The sequence below is a fragment of the Ranitomeya variabilis genome, chromosome 8 (genome assembly GCF_051348905.1).
Source record: "Ranitomeya variabilis isolate aRanVar5 chromosome 8, aRanVar5.hap1, whole genome shotgun sequence".
Lineage (NCBI taxonomy): Eukaryota > Metazoa > Chordata > Amphibia > Anura > Dendrobatidae > Ranitomeya > Ranitomeya variabilis.
Window position 1 is genome coordinate 143,930,732 of NC_135239.1, and position 22,351 is coordinate 143,953,082.

The following is a 22,351-nucleotide window of genomic DNA, read 5'->3' on the forward strand; positions in this document are numbered from 1 at the left end:
GAACTGGGTCTGTGGAAGCCAGCATGAGGGTGTATACTGTAGGGGAGGAGCTAACTCTTTTTGTCTCAACTTAGTGTCAGCCTCCTAGTGACAGCAGCATAACACCCATTGTCCTGTGTCCCCCAATGTGGCGAAGGAGAAAGATTATATCTGCACCAAAATGGCATTATTAAAAATGCTACCGCGGCACTCAAAAAATAAGCCTTCATCCAACCCGAGGTCACAAAAAATGGAAACGCTATGGGTATCAGAATATGGTGCAATTTTTTTAACAAACATTGGAATTTATTTTCACCACTTACAGAAAAAAAAAACCTAAACATGATTGGTGTCGATGAACTCGTAATGACCTGGAGAATCATAATGGCTGGTCAGTTCTAGTATTTAGTGAATCCCAGCCCCGCAATGTGAATAAATCAGAAGACACTGCGGGGCTGGGATTCACAGGCAGGGCGTCCACACAGGTGCAGTCAGCTAGACTGCATATGAGGACAGTCGGGCAGCGCTCACTGCGCCTGCACCAGGCAGGGGAAAAGAGCGCAGGCGCCGGCTCATTTCAAAATAGCGCTGAGGAGGCGGCGCCCGGCGCCAAGAAGACTTGAGTGACGGCTGTGTGGCGTCTGCAGCAGGGGGGGAAAGTCCTGCCTCCAGGACTGAAGAAAGGTATTTTCTGACAAATTACAAAACGCATTATTTCTGCAGTTACAGCACCCATAACTAAAAGAGCCACCTTGTCAGAATGCAGCATTACTGCTGCACAAGGTGGCTCTTTTAGTTTCAAACGCCTGGGGAGGGGGGGGTGACAGGTTCCCTTTAATATATTGGAATTATCATAGAAGGGCAAAATGATCAATTGTAAGTACACAGTGCTATATATTATGATGATTGCAATATATTAAGAGGATAACAACTTTTCTGTCGATTCTTATAACATGAGACAATGGCGTCCAACTACAGACCACCACAGTGTCGTGTTGTACACAATTAATACACAGCGTGTTACGTTATATGCCGGCTCCCAGACAGTTTCTGAGATCGCATCTTTCCCGGCTGATGATGGTTTTCAGCATCATCTGCCTCTAAAAGTTGTGCGAGGAGTGAAAACTATCAATCTCTGACAGCATTTAAGAGACTGGAAAGGGGGAGCGTCATTTCACGCACCAATCAGTGTGAGTTGTGGTGACAGCCAGGGGCCTGCTGAAGACAATTGTGCCTGTCATGACGGTACTCTTGTGAACGCTAGCTTCTGGCAGGTGTTCATAAAAGATTTTTGCTGTATATAGCTCAAGTGATTGAGTGGTTACAGATTTAAGTCCCCAAAGGGACAGAAGAAAATAAAATAAATTATAAAAGTTCAAATCACTCCCACTGTGCCCGATTAAAAATAAAGAAATGTAATAAAAATACACATGATAGTTACATCCGTAAAACTCTGACCTATCAAAATATAAAATTAAGTAACTAGATCAGTAAATAGTGTAATGAGAAAAAAACAAAATGCCAGAATTACGGCTTTTCAGCAGCCACAACACTGTAATGAAAGGTCATAAGAGGCGATCAAAATATAATTAACCCCTTAGTGACAGAGCCAATTTGGTACTTAATGACCGAGCCAATTTTTACAATTCTGACCAGTGTCACTTTATGAGGTTATAACTCTGGAACGCTTTATCGGATCCCGCTGATTCTGAGATTGTTTTTTCGTGACATGTTGTACTTCAAGTTAGTGGTAACATTTCTTCGATATTACTTGCGATTATTTATGAAAAAAATGGAAATATGGCGAAAATTTTTAAAATTTTGCAATTTTCAAACTTTGTATTTTTATGCCCTTAAATCAGAGAGATATGTCACAAAAAATAGTTAATAAATAACATTTCTCACATGTCTACTTTACATCAGCACAATTTTGGAAACAATTTTTTTTTTTGTTAGGGAGTTATAAGGGTTAAAAGTTGACCAGCAATTTCTCATTTTTACAACACCATGTTTTTTTTAGGGACCACATCACCTTTGAAGTGATTTTGAGGGGTCTATATGATAGAAAATAACCAAGTGTGACACCATTCTAAAAACTGCACCCCTCAAGCTGCTCAAAACCACATTCAAGAAGTTTATTAACCCTTTACGTACTTCACAGGAACTAAAACAATGTGGAAGAAAAAAATGAACATTTTACTTTTTTTTGCAAACATTTTACTTCAGAACCATTTTTTTTAATTTTCACAAGTGTAAAAACAGAAATTTAACCACAAATTTTGTTGTGCAATTTTTCCTGAGTACACCGATACCCCATATGTGGAGGTAAACCACTGTTTGGGCGCACCGCAGAGCTTGGAAGTGAAGGAGCACCGTTTGACTGTTTCAATGCAGAATTGGCTGGAATTGAGATCGGACGCCATGTCGCGTTTGGAGAGCCCCTAATGTGCCTAAACAGTGGAAACCGCCCACAAGTGACACCATTTTGGAAACTAGACCCCCCAAGGAACTTATCTAGATGTGTGGTGAGCACTTTGAACCCCCAAGTGCTTCACAGAAGTTTATAACGTAGAGCCGTGAAAATAAAAAATCGCATTTGTTTTCACAAAAATGATTTTTTCGCCCACAAATTCTTATTTTCACAAGGGTAACAGGAGAAATTAGACCACAAAAGTTGTTGTGCAATTTCTCCTGAGTACGTCGATACCCCATATGTGGAGGTAAACCAGTTTGGGCGCACCGCAGAGCTTGGAATTGAAGGAGCACCGTTTGACTTTTTCAATGCAGAATTGGCTGGAATTGAGATCGGATGCCATGTCGCGTTTGGAGAGTCCCTGATGTGCCTAAACAGTGGAAACCCCCCACAAGTGATACCATTTTGGAAACTAGACCCCTTAAGGAACTTATCTAGATGTGTGGTGAGCACTTTGAACCCCCAAGTGCTTCACAGAAGTTTATAACGTAGAGCCGTGAAAATAAAAAATCTCATTTTTTCTACAAAAATGATCTTTTTGCCCCCAAATTTTTATTTTCACAAGGGTAACAGGAGAAATTAGACCACAAAAGTTGTTGTGCAATTTCTCCTGAGTACGTCGATACCCCATATATGGGGGTAAACCACTGTTTGGGCGCACCGCAGAGCTTGGAAGAGAAGGAGTGTCGTTTTACTTTTTCAATGTAGAATTGGCTGGAATTGAGATCGGACGCCATGTCACGTTTGGAGAGCCGCTGATGTGCCTAAACAGTAGAGACCCCCCACATATGACACCATTTTGGAAACTAGACCCCTTAAGGAACTTATCTAGATGAGTGGTGAGCACTTTAAACCCCCAGGTGCTTCACAGAAGTTTATAACGTAGAGCCGTGAAAATAAAAAAATCGCATTTTTTCTACAAAAATGATCTTTTTGCCTCCAAATTTTTATTTTACCAAGGGTAACAGGAGAAAATGGACCCCAGAAGCTGTTGTACAATTTGTCTTGAGTACGCCGACACCCTATATGTGGGGGTAAACCACTGTTTGGGCGCATGGCTGAGCTCGGAAGCAAAGGAGCGCCATTTGACTTTTCAATGCAAAATTGACTGGAATTGAGATCGGACGCCATGTCGCGTTTGGAGAGCCCCTGATGTGCCTAAACAGCAGAAACCCCCCAAAAGTGACCCCATTTTGGAAACTAGACCCCCCATGGAACTTATCTAGATGTGTAGTGAGAACTTTGAATGCCCAAGTGCATCACAGAAGTTTATAATGCAGAGTCGTGAAAATAAAAAATATATATTTTTTAACAATAAAGATTTTTTAGCCCCCAAGTTTTTATTTTCACAAGGGTAACAAGAGAAATTGGACCCCAAAAGTTGTTGTCCAATTTGTCCTGAGTATGCTGGTACCCCATATGTGGGGGTAAACCACTGTTTGGGCGCACGGCAGAGCTCGGAAGGGAAGGAGTGCCATTTTGGAATGCAGACTTTGATAGAATTGTCTGCGGGCGTTATGTTGCGTTTGCAGACCCCTAATGTACCTAAACAGTAGAAACCCCCAACAAGTGACCCCATTTTGGAAAATAGACCCCCCAAGGAACTTATCTAGATAGTGGTGAGAACTTTGAATGCCCAAGTGCTTCACAGAAGTTTATAATGCAGAGTAGTGAAAATAAAAAATATTTTTTTTCCCACAAAAAAGATTTTTTTAGCCCCCAAATTTTTATTTTCACAAGGGTAACAAGAGAAATTGGACCCCAAAAGTTGTTGTCCAATTTGTCCTGAGTATGCTGGTACCCCATATGTGGGGGTAAACCACTGTTTGGGCGCACGGCAGAGCTCGGAAGGGAAGGAGTGCCATTTTGGAATGCAGACTTTGATAGAATTGTCTGCGGGCGTTATGTTGCGTTTGCAGACCCCTAATGTACCTAAACAGTAGAAACCCCCAACAAGTGACCCCATTTTGGAAAATAGACCCCCCAAGGAACTTATCTAGATATGTGGTGAGAACTTTGAATGCCCAAGTGCTTCACAGAAGTTTATAATGCAGAGTAGTGAAAATAAAAAATATTTTTTTTCCCACAAAAAAAGATTTTTTTAGCCCCCAAATTTTTATTTTCACAAGGGTAACAAGAGAAATTGGACCCCAAAAGTTGTTGTCCAATTTGTCCTGAGTATGCTGGTACCCCATATGTGGGGGTAAACCACTGTTTGGGCGCACGGCAGAGCTCGGAAGGGAAGGAGCGCCATTTTGGAATGCAGACTTTGATAGAATTGTCTGCGGGCGTTATGTTGCGTTTGCAGACCCCTAATGTACCTAAACAGTAGAAACCCCCACAAGTGACCAAATTTTGGAAACTAGACCCCCTAAGGAACTTATCTAGATATGTGGTGAGAACTTTGAAAGCTCAAGTGCTTCACAGAAATTTATAATGCAGAGTAGTGAAAATAAAAAAATATATTTTTTTCCAACAAAAAAGATTTTTAGCCCCCAAGTTTTTATTTTCACAAGGGTAACAGGAGAAATTGGACCCCAAAAGTTGTTGTCCAATTTATCCCGAGTACGCTGATGCCCCATATGTGGGGGTAAACCACTGTTTGGGCGCACGGCAGAGCTCAGAAGGGAGGGAGTACCATTTGACTTTTTTAGCGCAAAATTGGCTGTCGTGTTTGGAGACCCCCTGATGTACCTAAACAGTGGAAACCCCCCAATTCTAACTCCAACCCTAACCCCAACACAGCCCTAACCCTAATCTCAACCCGATCCATAATCCTAATCACAACCCTAACGATAATCACAACCCTAACCCCAAAACAGCCCTAATCTCAACCCTAACCATAACCCTAATCAAAACCCTAAATCCAACACACCCCTAACCCTAATCCCAACCCTAACCCTAATCCCAACCCTAATCCCAAACATAACACTAATCCCAACCCTAATCCAAACGCTAACCCTAATCCCAACTCTAACCCTAACTTTAGCCCCAACCCTAACTTTAGCCCCAACCCTAACCATAACTTTAGCCCCCGTCGTCACAAAAAAAGTTCAATGTAACCTTTTTTTTGTACGTCGCGTCCGCCATTTCCGCGGATGCGTGGCCGTAACTCTGCCCCCTCCTCCCCAGGACATAGACTGGGCAGCGGATGCGTTGAAAAACTGCATCCGCTGCCCACGTTGTGCACAATTTTCACAACGTGCGTCGGTACATCGGGCCGACGCATTGCGACCGCCCCGTACCGACGCAAGTGTGAAAGAAGCCTAAGGCTACTTTCACACTAGCGTCGTACTCGGCCCATCGCAGTGTGTCGGGCCGACGTACCGACGCTAGCGTTGTAAGCGCCGCACAACGGGTGCAGCGGATGCTGTTTTTTCAACGCATCCGCTGCCCCATTGTGAGGTGCGGGGAGGCGGGGGCGGAGTTCCGGCCACGCATGCGCGGTCGGAAATGGCGGACACGTCGCACAAAAAAGTTACATGTAGTTTTTTTTGTGTCGACGGTCCGCCGAAGCACGACGCATCCGTCGCACGACGGATGCGACATGTGGCAATCCGTCGCAATGCGTCGCTAATGCAAGCCAATGGAGAAAAAACGCATCCTGCAAGCACTTTTGCAGGATGCGTTTTTTCTCCAACGACGCATTGCGACGGAAGCCAAAAAACGCTAGTGTGAAAGTAGCCTAACTCTAACCCTAGCCCTAACCCTAAATTTAGCCCCAACCCTAACCCTAACCCTAACTCTAACCCTAACCCTAACTCTAACTCTAACCCTAACCCTAACTCTAACCCTAACCCTAACCCTAACCCTAATTTTAGCCCCAACTTGTCTTCTCCTGCCGGCCGGCAGATGGCAGCAGATGGCGGGCGCACTGCGCATGCGCCCGCCATGATGAAAAAGCCGGCTGGCAGGAGAAGACAGAAGAGGACCCAGGGACCCCGGGTGAGTATGATAGGGTCCCCGAATCCCCCTATTTCTCTGTCCTCTGATGTGCGATCACATCAGAGGACAGAGAAATAACTGATCGCTTTTTTTTTTTTTTTTTTTTTTTTGCGGTCGCCGGTAAACTGTTAATTACCGGCGATCGCAAAGCAGGGGTCGGTGCAAACCGACCCGATCATGTTCTTTGGGGTCTCGGCTACCCCCGGCAGCCGAGACCCCAAAGAACATCCGGGTGCCGGGCGGCGGGCGCACTGCGCGTGCGCCCGCCATTTTTTCCCGGAAAAAAGATGGCGGCGCCCATGGGGAGACACGAGGAGCACCGGGGGAGGTAGGTAAGTATTGGGGGGCTATTGGGGGCCATCGGGGACCACATTTCTCTGTCCTCCGATGTGCGATCACATCGGAGGACAGAGAAATTAAACGGCAAATCGCGTTTTTTTTTTTTTTGTTGCGACCGCTGGTAAACGGTTAATTACCGGCGATCGCAACTCGGGGGTCGGTAAAAACCCCCCGAATCATGTTCTCTGGGGTCTCGGCTACCCTCGGCAACCGAGACCCCAGAGAAAATCCGACTCTGGGGGGCGCTATTCACTTTTTCCACAGCGCCGTTAATTAACGGCGCTGTGGATTAAGTACCCTTAGCGGCCGCCGTTAAAAGGCGTATCGGCGGTCGTTAAGGGGTTAATACCTTAAAATGGTATCAATAAAAACATCAGTTCAGGGCGCAAAAAATAAGCCCTCACACAGTTTCATCAACCAAAAATTTAAAATGTTATGGGTTTTTTTTTTTTTTTTACAACTTTCCAAAAAGATTTTCACTACTTACCAAACATGCAGTTTTTTCTCCGTAACCATTGTGACCTGGAGAATTATATTGCGGTTTTACCATATAGTAAACATCAGAAAAACAGAAAACAAGGGTCGAATTGCACTTTTTTTGTAATTTTGCTGTACATGAAATTTTGTTCACGCTTTCCAGTATATCACATGATAAAATGAATGGTGTCATTCAAAAGTACAACTCGTCCTGCAAAAAAAAACAAGCCCTCACAGGGCTATGTGGATGAAAAAATAAAAAAGTTATGGCTCTTAGAAGAAGTGAAAGAAAAAATGAAAACGGAAATTGGCTGTGGCGGGGAAGGGATTAAGGAATGAAAGCTGTAAGTCAGATGCAGTCAAAAGTGTACCAAATTTGCGTAGATTATTAATGAGCGCTCTCCTGTACTAGGATACATTTTATCCATATCCTCATGTTTTAAGACTCTAAGAATACATTGCTGTAAGGATATTTGAGCATCTTACCTTGTTTTAACAGATGTGCATGGGTAAAAGGACTTGGTTGGCCAAGATACCGTTTTGGTAAATTCAAAGAAAGCTGTTGTGTTCTCGTTGAAAATCTTCTCATCATGCAGTGAACGCAAGCTACAAAAAATAACACCGAGTGTCAGTCATCCACATTCTTATTGCTGAAGAGTAAGAACCCAGGACTGGATTCCTAGGTCCACAATTGCCAGGGATGTTTTTTAACAATTAAAATGAGGCAAACTCACCCTCTCTATCCCATAGATCCAGCACTGGCCACTGGATCCATGGGATTATCCAGGAAAGGAAATTATTCCCTGCTCTTCAGTCTCCTGACCACTGAGGCCTGTGACATTCTGCAGCAACTAGGAGGCTGCAATGGGATGTCATATGGTGGACTAAAATTTTCACATACCCCCAGACCTGAAAGGTGATCACGTGGAGGTGAAAAAGAGCTTTCCAGGTTAACCCACCAGTACCCTCACTTATGCTTCTCTCCTTTGAAGTTCACACCATCAGACTTTTCAAACTCTTTTCTCTACAAGTGCTGGTTGTGTATGACCCTCCAGGCAAAACCAACCAGTTTCTGGATCATTTTGCCCCGATAAAAAAGGGGGAGAAGCCAGCACTGCTTAAGGTCAGGACACAATACATAAGGTGCACATGCACATACTAAATTCTATCTGTATTTCAAATATGAGACATTTAGCAAACAATTGATCAATTCTTTGAGCTACCCCGCCACTTCACGGCATTCTCATAATGGGGCAGTCCTACTCTACGTATTTTTTTTACATTGTGCCATTACGGTCTCCTACATGTATTAAGAGTGAGAGAAAAAAAAAAGGAAAGACCACTTTATTTAACATTACCATAACATGCAGGCTGTACCTGGAGCATTTCAGAATCACTCCCTTGGTGCCGCGAAAGGCAAGCGCAGGTAAATGCCGATCAGGTCCTGTGCAGACATTTCAGATCTGGCCTCCACACTGCCAAACCAGCACCAAAGTTAAAGGGTGAAACAGGCTGAGACACAGGTGCACAATTAACTAGAGCCTGAGGCAGGGCAGGGCTGCTGTGTGTGTGAACAGCAGCCTATCAATCACAATGAACACAGAAAGAAAGGTGTACCTAACCCAGCATGCGCGGCAACAGTGGTGGTCAGCCACTTACCAATGTACAGACAAAAAAAAGGGGAGAAGCCAGCACTGCTTAAGGTCAGGACACAATACATAAGGTGCACATGCACATACTAAATTCTATCTGTATTTCAAATATGAGACATTTAGCAAACAATTGATCAATTCTTTGAGCTACCCCGCCACTTCACGGCATTCTCATAATGGGGCAGTCCTACTCTACGTATTTTTTTTACATTGTGCCATTACGGCCTCCTACATGTATTAAGAGTGAGAAAAAAAAAAAAAAAGGAAAGACCACATTATATAACATTACCATAACATGCAAGCTGTACCTGGAGCATTTCAGAATCACTCCCTTGGTGCAGCGAAAGGCAAGCGCAGGTAAATGCCAATCAGGTCCTGTGCGGACATTTCAGATCTGGCCTCCACACTGCCAAACCAGCACCAAAGTTAAAGGGTAGCTCAAAGAATTGATCAATTGTTTGCTAAATGTCTCATATTTGAAATACAGATAGAATTTAGTATGTGCATTTGCACCTTACATATTGTGTCCTGACCTTAAGCAGCGCTGGCTTCTCCCTTTTTTTTGTCTTTACATTGGTAAGTGGCTGACCACCACTGTTGCCGCGCACGCTGGGTTAGGTACGCCTTTTTTTCTGTGTTCATTGTGATTGATAGGCTGCTGTTCACACACACAGCAGCCCTGCCCTGCCTCAGGCTCTAGTTAATTGTGCACATGTGTCTCAGCCTGTTTCACCCTTTAACTTTGGTGCTGGTTTGGCAGTGTGGAGGCCACATCTGAAATGTCCGCACAGGACCTAATCGGCTTTTACCTGCGCTTGCCTTTCGCGGCACCAAGGGAGTGATTCTGAAATGCTCCAGGTACAGCTTGCATGTTATGGTAATGTTATTTAATGTGGTCTTTCCTTTTTTTTTTTCTCACTCTTAATACATGTAGGAGGCCGTAATGGCACAATGTAAATAAAATACGTAGAGTAGGACTGCCCCATTATGAGAATGCCGTGAAGTGGCGGGGTAGCTCAAAGAATTGATCGATTGTTTGCTAAATGTCTCATATTTGAAATACAGATAGAATTTAGTATGTGCATTTGCACCTTATGTATTGTGTCCTGACCTTAAGCAGTGCTGGCTTCTCCCTTTTTTTTGTCTTTACATTTTGCCCCGATTTCCACACTTTATATCCTGTCACATTCCCACTCTCATCATGGGTGACTTTAACATCCCCACTGATAATGCGCTCTCAACATCTGATACTCATCTTCTGTCTCTAGCCTCCTTGACCCTTTCAGTTTACTAACTCTCCTAGACATGAAGATGGGAATACTCTGGAGCTTGTCTGCTCAGCATATGACTTTACTAACTCCCCTCTCCCACTCTCTGATCACAACCTTCTTTCCTTCTGTCAAGAACTTTCTCTGATCCCAGGAAACTGCCACTTACCACATATACAGAAATCTACATGCCATCAATAGCCAGCAGCTTATGAACAATCTAGTCATCTTTAGCTCTGATCTCCTGTCCAGACTTTAGATTGTCACATTATAATAATACACTGCAGAGTGCCCTGGATGAGCTCTATGAAGAATGACCAGACACAGACGACGGCAACCTTGGCACATGCTGAAAACACATTTTCTCCAGTGGTGCTCAAGGTTTGCTGAGCGTCAGTGGAAATCACTTTCAGCAAAAGACTGCCTCCACTATAAGTTTATGCCGAAAACTTTTAACTCTGCTCTCCATCTGGCAAAACACATCAGTAGCTGACAATCCAAAACAACTCTTCAAAACCTTACACTCCCTCCTGAGCCTTAGGCAGGTTTCACATTTGCGGTTGTATCCGCAGCGTTTCTGACGCATACATCCGCATACGTCTTGATTTCATAGCTTTTACATTGTGGACGCAGGTACATACTGCGTTTGCTTACGCATGCGTCGTTTCGCGATATGCGGCGGGGAGCGGCTAACGCTTCATGTTGCAATTTTTGAGGCGGCAAATTTCCGTCTAACTTGCGCAGACATGTGCTAAAAAAATGTATTACTGTCTATGGGATCGCATGCGTTTTTATGAGTAAACATGTCCAGGAACTGGCTTTAAGCCACCCCCAAAATAAAGCTTTTAACCCCTTCATGACCCAGGATATTTTCGTTTTCGTTCCCCTCCTTCCCAGAGCCATAACTTTTTTAATTTTTTCCATCAATATGGCCATGTGAGGGCTTATTTTTTGCGGGACGAGCTGTACTTGTGAACAACATCATTGGTTCTACCATGTCATGTACTAGAAAAAGGTCATTACGAGTTCATAGACACCAAATATGTCTAGGTTATTTTTGATGTAATTGGTGAAAAAAATCCAAAGTTTGCTAAAGAAAAAAATTCGATACCCATAGAGTCTCCATTTTTCGTGATCTGGGGTCGGGTGAGGGCTTATTTGTTGTGCGCCGAGCTGACGTTTTTAATTACACCATTTTGGTGCAGATACGTTCCTTTGATCGCCCGTTATTGCATTTTAATGCAATGTCGCGTCAACCAAAAAAAACGTAATTCTGGCATGTGTGATGCGATAAACTCCTGCAAGTTTCTCGCATCACACACGGTTGTGTGATCCCGGCCTAAAGTGCATTGTTTAATAATTTTTTTTTCCCTATTCACAGTGAACAAAGTCAAAACCCGTTGGCGTTCGATGAAGGATCGCTTCAACAAGGACCTGAGACAGGAGATCCAAGTTAGCAGTGATGTTGCAGCAAGGACTGGGAAATCTAAGTACCACCGGGTGCTGGATTTTCTGAGGCCTGTCCTTGCTCAGAGAACGTAAGTATTTTTGTGTTGTATTCCATTGTGTTGGATTCCCTAATCTGAATTTTTCTGTTCCACAGGAGTTGGCGCTTTTACAATTGCTATTTTTTGGTAGTAATGTTTTACTTTTCTTTTCACATAACCTGGAGCAGCACCCTCGAACCTGGATCGTCCTCTGGAGCGGTCCCTCATCGAACAGCCACTGACCAGTCCCAGCCATCCACCAGCAAAGCAGCAAGTGGGTAGGCGTCAAAGTCGGGAGAACAGGCAGCTGGTCCTTTAGGTGTTCCCCTGTCCCAGTCCTCTGCCTCTTTTTGGGAGGGCTCTTCCCGCCAGTGGCAGAAGGCTTCGGACAGGTCACTCATGCCCGAGTTTCTTCACTTGAGCTCGGTCTTCCAGAATGGCCTGAAGGTGCTGGGAGATAGACTGGAAAGTGGTCTGACCCATATCAACACACTTTTCCAGGATGTCAACCAATGCCTTGACCGTCTGGAAGCCGACCGCCAGAGACGGACACACCAATTTTTTAATCAGATAGATCGGGGCATGTCGGAACACCTTAGCCTGAACTCCAGCTCAATGTGATGCAGGCCTGCACTGCTGCTTACGTTCAGGCTATGCAGCAGTACCGAGTCGTACTTAGTACAGCAGCCACAGGTGGTATTTCCACCTGTGCCACCAATTACACACTTTACCTCAATACCGAGTTCTGCATATCACTGTACCGCCACCACCATGCTCAGTCCTGCCGCACACCACTACACTGCCACCACCGTGCCGGGTGCTGCTGAAAGCCACTCCGCCACCACCACGCCGAGTCCTGCTCCTGCACAGCTGTCCACAGCCACCACCAGGCCAGGTCCAGTTCCTGCACGGCTGTCCACCGCCACCACCAGGCCAGGGCCAGATCCTGCATGGCAGTCCACCACCACCACCAGGTCGGGTCCAGATCCTGCAAGCCCTGCTGACCCCACCACTCCCATCCTCCCAAGGAGACACAAAAAAAGAAAGCACTCGCCTAAGACAGAACAGAAATCTAAAAAGAGTCTTGCCACCAGAACTGTCCAACTACCTCCACCCTCACCTCCCAATGTGTCTCTGTTTTCCAAAGTGTCTCTCCTGCCCCATGCTTCCACTCCTAATGTGTCTACTTCCATCCTTGACCTCCCAGACCCCAAAAGTTTAGTAAGCCCTTCCCCTGGAACCTCTTCATCGTCCACACCGAGCCAATCCTCCCAGCTCCACACCCCCCATGTTCATATTATTTCCCCCTCATTGTCTCGTAAAAAATATATATTTTTTTGTTTGTGTTGTTAAATACACTGCTCAAAAAAATAAAGGGAACGCTAAAATCCCACATCCTAGATATCACTGAATGAAATATTCCAGTTGTAAATCTTCATTCATTACATAGTGGAATGTGTTGAAAATAATAAAACTTAAAAATTATCAACGTAAATCACAACTAACATCCCACGGGGGTCTGGAGTTGGAATGATGCTCAAAAACAAAGTGGAAAATAAAGTTACAGGGTGATCCAACTTCAGTGGAAATGCCTCAAGACAAGGAAATGATGCTCAGTAGTGTGGGTGGCCTCCTTGTGCCTGTATGACCTCCCTATAACGCCTGGGCATGCTCCTGATGAGGCGGGGGATGTTCTCCTGAGGGATCTCCTCCCAGACCTGGACTAAAGCATCCGCCAACTCCTGGACAGTCTGTGGTGCAACGCGATGTTGGTGGATGGTGCGAGACATGATGTCCCAGATGTGTTCAATCGGATTCACGTCTGGGGAACGGGCAGGCCAGTCCATAGGTTCAATGCCTTCATCTTGCAGGAACTGGCAACTGGCATTGTCCTGCATTAGGAGGAACCCAGAGCCAGCCGCACCAGCATATGGTCTCACAAGGGGTCTGATGATCTCATCTCGGTACCTAATGGCAGTCAGGCTACCTCTGGCGAGCACATGGAGTGCTGTGCGGCCCTCCAAAGAAATGCCACCCCACACCATTTCTGACCCACTGCCAAACCGGTCATGCTGAAAAATGTTGCAGGCACATCGCTCCCCACTGCGTCTCCAGACTCTGTCACATGTGCTCAGTGTGAACCTGCTTTCATCTGTGAAGAGCACAGGATACCAGTGGCGAATTTGCCAATCCTGGTGTTCTGTGGCAAATGCCAAGCGTCCTGCATGGTTTTGGGCTGTGAGCACAATCCCCATGCCCCATCGGGCACTCAGACCATCCTCATGGAATCGGTTTCTAACAGTTTGTGCAGACACATGCACATTTGTGGCCTGCTAGAGGTCATTTTGCAGGGCTCTGGTAGTGCTCCTCCTGTTCCTCCTTGCACAAAGGCTGAGGTAGCGGTCCTGCTACTTGGTTGTTGCCCTCCTACGGCCCCCTCCACATCTCCTGGTGTACTGGCCTGTCTACTGGTAGCGCCTCCAGCCTCTGGACACTACACTGACAGACACAACCAACATTCAAAAGTGACCAAAATATCAGCCAGAAAGCATTGTTACTGAGATGTGGTCTGTGGTCCCCACCTGCAGAACCACTCCTTTATTGAGTGTGTCTTGATAATTGCCAATAATTTCCATCTGTTGTCTATTGCATTTGCACAACAGCATGTGAAATTGATTGTCAAACAGTGTTGCTTCCTAAGTGAACAGTTTGATTTCACAGAAGTTTGGTTTACTTGGAGTTATATTCTGTTGTTTAAGTGTTCCCTTTATTTTTTTTGAGCAGTGTAAATTTGTGTTGTTTTTTTCCCCTATCACTGCTTGCTCTTTATCTCTTTTGTTGCCAGCAACACACACCGTGCGCCGTCAACACACACAGTGTTTTTGCCACCTCATAGCTCCATGACACAAAATCTGCTGCCCCTCTTCTTTATTTTCTTTACACTGCAGCTTTGCTTCGTGTCTGTCATGGAGCTATGAGGTGGCAAAAACACAAAGAGGACTGAAAATCCTCCAAAAATATATATTAACACAGCACAAAGGGTCAGGGGTCAGCAATGCTCACCTGCCCAGGTGTCATCACTAGTGCACTCAGGATGCTGGGTTTTCTGCATCCTGAGTGCACTAGTTCTGACACACGGGCAGGTGAGTAAAGATATGAGGTGGATTAGCTCCATCATCTCTTAAGTCTGCATTAATCTATTGGACTATAGAAATGTAGACTGAAGAGACGATGAAGCTAATCCAACGTTACCTATAATAGTACTGACCTCAGAGAGAAGAGGTGTAGTGTAAAGCATCGGTTACATAACCCAGTTTGGTTATAATCCAATCCCTGTCTCATGCAATCTGCATGAGACAGTGAGTGGATTTTATAAATACTGCAGTTATGAACCGGTGATCACCTTATTAAACTTTTTAAAAAAATATTGTAATATAGAGGGCACTTGGAACAGGTGTTTCACTAGAGGTGTTTTATTGTCAGCAAACATCAAAGGTACATTTTAATAATTCCAGGTACATAACATTACAAGAACATTTTACTAAAACATTTAATCTTGCCAAGACACACGTCCATTCTCAGAAACAAAGTAAGACACAAATGTATCCCTCATTTGGGCAACTTCAACTGTTGTCCTGAGAGGGCGATGATGGTAATCTGGCAATGGGTTAGAAACAGGTTCATCAAGTTCAACTTTGGGTCGTTCTTTAGCCATTATGTAGTTGTGCAGAACCACACACGCCTTGACAACTTCATCGACTGTCTGAATTTTGAGATTAATGGTTGTCCCTAAAATGCGCCATTTTGAGACAAGGATATCAAAGGCACACTCAACTGTTCTTCGTGCCCTGGTCAGTCTGTAATTAAAAATCCTTTTTGTGTGTGTGTCAAGTCCCGACTGGAGTATGGTTTCAGGAGGTTTCCACACATCTGAAAGGCCTCATCCCCAACCACAACAAATGGCATTGGCGGGCCTTGAGTGTTGGGAAGAGGTCTTGGCAGGGGGAAATTGAAATGATTGCCATACAACCGTTGGCCCATGTCCGAGTTTTTAAATGTCTTGGGAGTCTTCACCACGGCCAAATGATCCAATGTCCACGGCAACAAAACTACAGTCCGCAGCTGCAATTGCCATGAGCACTATGGAAAAATATTTTTTATAATTAAAGTGCTCAGATCCAGTTCCAGCCTGTTTGGTAATTCTAATATATTTTCCATCCACTGCTCCCAAACAGTTGGGGAAATTGCAAACTTCCAAGAATTTATCTGCAGTTTCCTGCCAGATTTCCATGGTAGGTAAGGGGATAAATTCCTCACGGAGAACATCCCACAAAGCCGGGCAGGTGTCTGCGACAATTCCACAATTCCTATACGGAACTGGAAATGGAGAGATGATAGGCTCTCTCCGGCAGCCAGGAATCTGCAAAGAAAACAAAAATCAGAAAAATAATATTTATGACGGGTTTTGCAAAACAGAGAAAAATAAAAGGACAAGGACATGGTTTTTAGAACAATAATATTTAGGACAGTTGTTTTGCAAACCAGAAAAAGGAAAAAAAAAAAAAAGTACCGTACATTGCAGAACAATAATAATTATGACAGGAGTTTATTTTTAAATATTACGTACCTTATTCACCAGCAAACGTTCCTCAGCAGGAATCGCTCTACGGAGCTGGGTGTCCTTCCTGCTGATGGCTTCTTGTACACGGAGCAGCAAATCCCTGAAGCTCTTTTGAGACATCCTCGTGTACTCAAAATATTTCTCTGGGTTTTCACGGAGCTCACTGTATAAGGAGTGGTAGGAGCCACGGCTCTGTCGGAGTTCAATAGGGTGTTGCCAAAATCTCCGACACCGTCTTCTCTGTCTTTCTCTTTTCCGTTCTTGCTCACAAGCAAATGCAAAGGCAAGAAAAAAGTTGACATCCAAATCCAGATTCCGATAGAAACTGCCCATGCGAAGATCCATCTTGACGCAGGATACAGGAGCAAAATCTGAGGATTTCTTCAGTACAAGGGTTTATATACAGAAATCCCATGAGACATGCCCATTTGGCGTGGCTTGTGTCAAGGAAATTCTCTTGGAAAATCTTTTTCATATCGAACATATGCGCAAACCGCAAACGCATGCAAAAACGCTTGCAAACGCATTCATTTGCAGCCTCTTTTTTATTGTCATGCGTAAGCGGATGTAACTAAAATATGCTGCGTTATCATGCGTTTTTTCATGCGTTTAAGGACGAAACGCTGCGGACTCAACCGCAAACGTGAAAATATCCTTAGAGTATGTTTCCATGGTCCGGAATGGCAGCGCTTTGGTCGCAGCGGACACCCGCCCCGTCCAAAGTGCTGCTGGCTTTTGTATGCACGGTGATTCCGCATGTATTAATTTAACACATGCAGAATCACTGCATCCTATAAATAGTACGGTGTGATTTATCTTGCAGAGACTGTGCGCCTCCGCAAGATAAATAGACATGCTGCAGTCTATAAAGATGCGCCGCATGTGCGTATACGAGGGTTTGCCACCTGCATCTTTGTACGCATAGTAGATATGGGATTTCATAATTCCCCTCCACTATGCTGTAACATCTGGACGCTGTAGCTGTACGCAGCGTCCAATCCGCTGCAAACACTGAACGTGGAAACATACCCTTAAAGTATAAGCCCCGGTCACCAACCTCAGAGCTGATGATCTGGCCATTTTTTTTCCTAGAAAAAAATTAACCATAAAAGTCAGTAGATTTTTACACAATAGTAACAGAGCCTGGATCCCCTTATTTAAGCACCTTAAGCTCATTTTGCACCTTTGTACCTGTCACAGAAGTTACAAGGCTCCAGGCTTCTTCTCACCCTACAACTCTGCACTAGTGACCCTATTCCTTCACATCTCCTCCAGTCTCTCTCCCCAGTTGCCACTACCTACCTTACTAAAATATTTAACCTCTCTCTCTCTTCTGATATCTTTCCCTCTTCATTCAAACACGTCGTCATAACCCTTTCATTTAAACAAACATCCCTTGACCAGAACTGCGCTGCTGCTAACTACAGGCCTGTCTCTAATCTTCCCTTCATTTCTAAACTCCTGGAACACTTGGTTCACTCTCATCTCGACCTTTTACAATCTGGTTTCCGCTCTTTACACTCTACTGAAACTTCACTCACTAAAGTTTCTAATGGTCTACTAACAATGAAATCTAAAGGCCACTACTCCATGCTGGATTTGACACTGTGGATCACCAGCTCCACTTCACTATGCTCCACTCTATTGACCTCAAGGACATTGTTCTTTCCTGATTCTCCTTCTACCTATCTGACAGCTCTATCTATATCTTTTGCTGGCTTCTCTTACCCTTGCTATCGGGGTTCCTCAAGGCTCAGTCCTTGGCCCATTCCTCTTCTCTCCATACACTGCCCTTTTGGATAAACCATCAGCAAATTTGGTTTCCAGTGTCATCTCTTTGGTGAGTTCACCCAATTATACACATCTTATCATGACATAACGCGCACCTTAACCCTCAACTGGTGAGGTGGGGTTTTTGTCACGCAAATGGTGATGTGGAATTTCCTATACCCCAGTGTTTAGAAATGTCTTATTTTTACAGAAAATGCAAAGATCACGTTTTCTTATTGGCGATTGATTACACATGAGTATAACAAATTTTTTACACCAACAAGTATCGGAAAATGTAATACTATGATAAAAACAAAAAAGTTTTCAAAATTTGAAAATGAGTAAAAAAAGAATTACATGAGTGGTGATGTAGGGCTCAGCAAGGCCAAGACAGCACTTAGCGACAGCTAGCTCTGTTATGCGTGGCCAGAAGAGAGAGGCCTTGACGACATCCTGTTGACAAGGAAATGGATGGAAGCTAGTGAGACACGTATCCTCATACCAGCATTTTTCAATGATTGTCAGCCGAACAAAAATTCCCTGGGGTGTGGCAAACCCCACCTCACCAGTTGAGGGTTAATGAAAATACTGGGGATAGTTTGCCAACTGTCTCTACCATAATATCCTCTCTCTGATGCTGAATCTTTCCAAAACTGAACATCTCGTGTTGGCTCCCTCTAGTGACCGACTTTTACCATATATTGCAATTGTCTTGGGTGGTTCAACCACAACTCCCAAGCAGTGCGTTCGCTGTCTTGGGGATATACCTCACACAGAACTTTCCTTTATTTCCTAGATCCAACCACTTACTCGTTCATGTTACCTGCATCTCAAAAACATCTCCAGAATCCAACCTTTTCTCACATTTGAAACTGCAAAAATTCTGTCTACAAGACTTCTCTTGTGATGCACCAGTTTTTTGGAATGCACTAACTTTAACGAACTGACTAATACCTAGCCCCATGCTTTTCAGTCTGCTTTGAAAACACATCTCCTTAGACAAGCTTATCACCTCAATTCACTAACCTAATTCTCCCCAGTTCCCTCCTATATTTTACTCTGAATCTGCTCCCTCCTATTCATCTGTATCCATATCCTCCATGCACCCAATAGCACTGTACTTAGACAGATATTGGTTGGCGACTGGATCATGCAGCATTATTTTAAATGCCCTATCTATTATAATGATGGCTCTATGGTGCATAACAAGCACTTTCTAGCTATTGTGTTCCCCCTATTACCTTATAGATAGTAAGCTTGTGAGCAGGGTCCTCACTCCTACTGTAACTGTTGAACTATGTGTTACTTTGTGATGTCTTTACTGTTTGTACATGTCCCAGCTTAATTGTAGAGTGCTGCGAAATATGTTGGCGCTAGGTAAACAAAATTATCATTATTATTATTAACATCTCCCACAAATTCTATCACTATGACCATGGATTCAGGACATCTTCAAAAGGCACAAACAAATGCTACGATTAAGCGTGATAGAGCTCAAAACGCTTAGCCTAATGATATCGCTTTTTTTGTTTTAGAGCATTCAAATACATGATGTTTTTAACCCCTTTATTCCTGAATGTGGTTTGCATTTTAATGACCAGGCCAATTTTTACAATTCTGACCACTGTCCGTTTATGAGGTAATAACTCTGGAACGCTTTAATGGATCCTGGTGATTCTGAGACTGTTTTTTCGTGACATATTGTACTTTATGATAGTGGTACAATTTCTTTGATATGACTTGCGTTTATTTCTGAAAAAAAGAAATTCGGCGAAAATTTTGCAATTTTCCAACTTTTAATTTTCATGCCCTTAACCCCTGTCTGACATCCGACGTACTATCCTGTCCATGTGGGTTGGGCCTGTCTGACCATGGATGGGATAGCACGTCATAGCCGATCGGCCGCGCACACGGGACATGCGCAGTGCATGTCAGGAAGTCTCTAAGGTCAGTGCACAGAAGCTGCAACACTGAGAGCTTCTATAGCATGCAGATCTGCATGCTATAGAAGCGATCAGCATGAAAAAAATGAGTGTCCCATAGTGGGACACAGTGTAAAAGTATAAATGAAATTAAAAAAATGTTTTTAAAATAACTGTAAAAATATTGAAAAAAAAATAATAATAAAAAAATCAATATTTATTTTATCAATAAATAAATATTTAAATAAAAAAATATAAACAATAAAAGTACGCATATTTGGTATCCACGCGTCCATAATGACCCGGCCTATAAAACTGTCCCAATAGTTAAACCCCTTTAGTGAACACCATAAAAAAAAATGGCAAAAAACAACGCTTTATCATTATACCGCTGAACAAAAAGTGGAATAACACGCGATCAAAAAGAGGGACATAAATAAACATGGTACCGCTTAAAACCTCATCTTGTCCGGCAAAAAACGAGCCCCCAAACAGCTCCATCAACAGAAAAATAAAAATGTTATAGCTCTCATAATAAAGCCAAGCAAAAATAATTATGTTTTATATAAAATAGTTTTTATTGTATAAAAGCGCCAAAACATAAAAAAAAAAGATATAAAGTATTGCTGTAATTGTACTAACCGAAGAATAAAACTGCTTTATCAATTTTACCAAACGGGGAAAAAAAGAAATTCATGAATTGCTGGTTTTTGTTCATTCTGCCTCCCAAAAATTGGAATAAAAAGCGATCCAAAAATGTCATGAGCCCGAAATTGATAACTATAAAAACGTCAACTCGTCCCACAAGATACAAGACCTCACATGACTCTGTGGATGCAATATGAAAAAATTATAGCTCTCAAAATATGGTGATGCAAAAACTATTTTTTGAAATAAAAAGCATCTTTGCTAAAACGCCTCTTTCACACGTCCTGATATTTCCGGTACCAGATATGTCAGTGACCGTGTGTGTAATACATGCGGCACACGTGTATCATGCGTGTGCCGCATCAGTACCAAGTACCACTAGGACGGGCGCCAGGGAAGAAGCGTTACATTAAACGCTGTTCCCTGGCGCCAGGTGCTGAATACGGCTCTCATCCTTCTCCCCTGCTCTGCTGGCGATCACCACAAGCAGGGGAGAATGACGTCGCTCATCATTCTCCCCTGCTCTGCCAGCGATTGGCACAAGCAGGGGAGAATCATTCTCCCCTGCTTGTGCCGACTGCCGGCAGAGCAGGGGAGAATGATGAGACGTGTTCAGCACTCAGCGCCGGGAAACAGCGCTTACTGTAACTCTTCTTCCTCGGCGCCGATACGTGTCACATGGATGACATCCATGTGTGTTATGCATTATGCACGTGTGCTGGATGTTTTGGAGCACGTGTTGACATTAAAAAACGGACATGTCAGCATGTTTTGCACACAGACACACGGTCCGTGGAAACGAAACACACTGATATGTGCACAGACCCATTCACTTGAATAGGCAAATAGCCCTCCATTCCTCACGAGTCTCTCCGCATGGATGGCCAATGGTATAAAATTCTGTGACACACCCATGGTGTCAATATGATCACTGCACCCCTAGATGAATTCATTGAGAGGTGTAATTCGTAAAATGGAGTCACTTATGGGGGGTTCTGCTGTTTTGGCACCTCATGGGCTCTCCCAGTGGGTCATGGCACCTGCAAACCATAACAGTAAAATCTGGCGCTCCTTCCCTTCTGAGCTCTGCCATGTGCCCAAACAGTGATTTACCCCCACATATGGAGTATCAGCGTACTCAGGACAAATTGCACAATAACTCTTAGGGTCTAATTTCTTCTGTTACCCTTGGGAAAATAAAAAAATTGGGGGCGAAAAGATCATTATTGTGGAAAAAATATGATTTTTTATTTTTACGGCTCTACGTTATAAACTTCTGTGAAGCACTTAGGGGTTCGAAGTGCTCACCACACATCTAGATAAATTCTTTGGGGGGGGGGGGTCTAGTTTCCAAAATATGGTCTCTTGTGGGGGTTTTTCACTGTTTAGGCACATCAGGGGCTCTCCAATCGCGACTTAACACCTGCAGACCATTCCATCAATGTCTGCATTTCAAAACGTCACTCCTTCTTTTCCGTGCCCAGCCGTGCGCCCAAACAGTAGTTTTACTCCACACATGGGATATCCGTGTACTCAGGAGAAACTGCACAAAAAAAATTGGGGTCCACTTACTCCAGATACACATGTAAAAATAAAAAAAACTGGGGCTAAAAGTACCGTATTTTTCAAACTATAAGACGCACCCCAAATTTTCAGAAGGAAAATAGGGAAAAAAATCAATGCGTCAAATAGGGGTCCGTCTTACAGTCCGAATTCAGCTAGCAGGGTAGGGGGGTTACCAGGGACGGTGGAGTGGGGTCACAGGAGATT

At 43.8% G+C, this 22,351-nt stretch overlaps 1 protein-coding gene across 4 annotated transcripts in view; it reads right to left on the bottom strand.

Annotated features, from left to right (window-relative positions):
* The window catches only part of XPNPEP3 (X-prolyl aminopeptidase 3), a 180,678-nt gene that overhangs the window by 148,919 nt on the left and 9,408 nt on the right, over positions 1–22,351 (bottom strand). The window contains exons 1-2 of one of the 4 annotated variants that reach the window (XM_077276086.1): positions 7,948–8,122; positions 7,700–7,819 (exon numbers count right to left, since the gene is read on the bottom strand). The exons of 1 other annotated variant lie outside the window; for it this stretch is intronic. In XM_077276086.1, the coding sequence (XP_077132201.1) occupies positions 7,700–7,805 (106 nt within the window). In that variant the 5' untranslated portion in view covers positions 7,806–7,819; positions 7,948–8,122. Of the gene's footprint in view, positions 1–7,699; positions 7,820–7,947; positions 8,123–18,368; positions 18,465–22,351 lie in introns of those variants that run through there. 2 more of the 4 variants (XM_077276085.1, XM_077276083.1) reach the window with 2 other exon arrangements.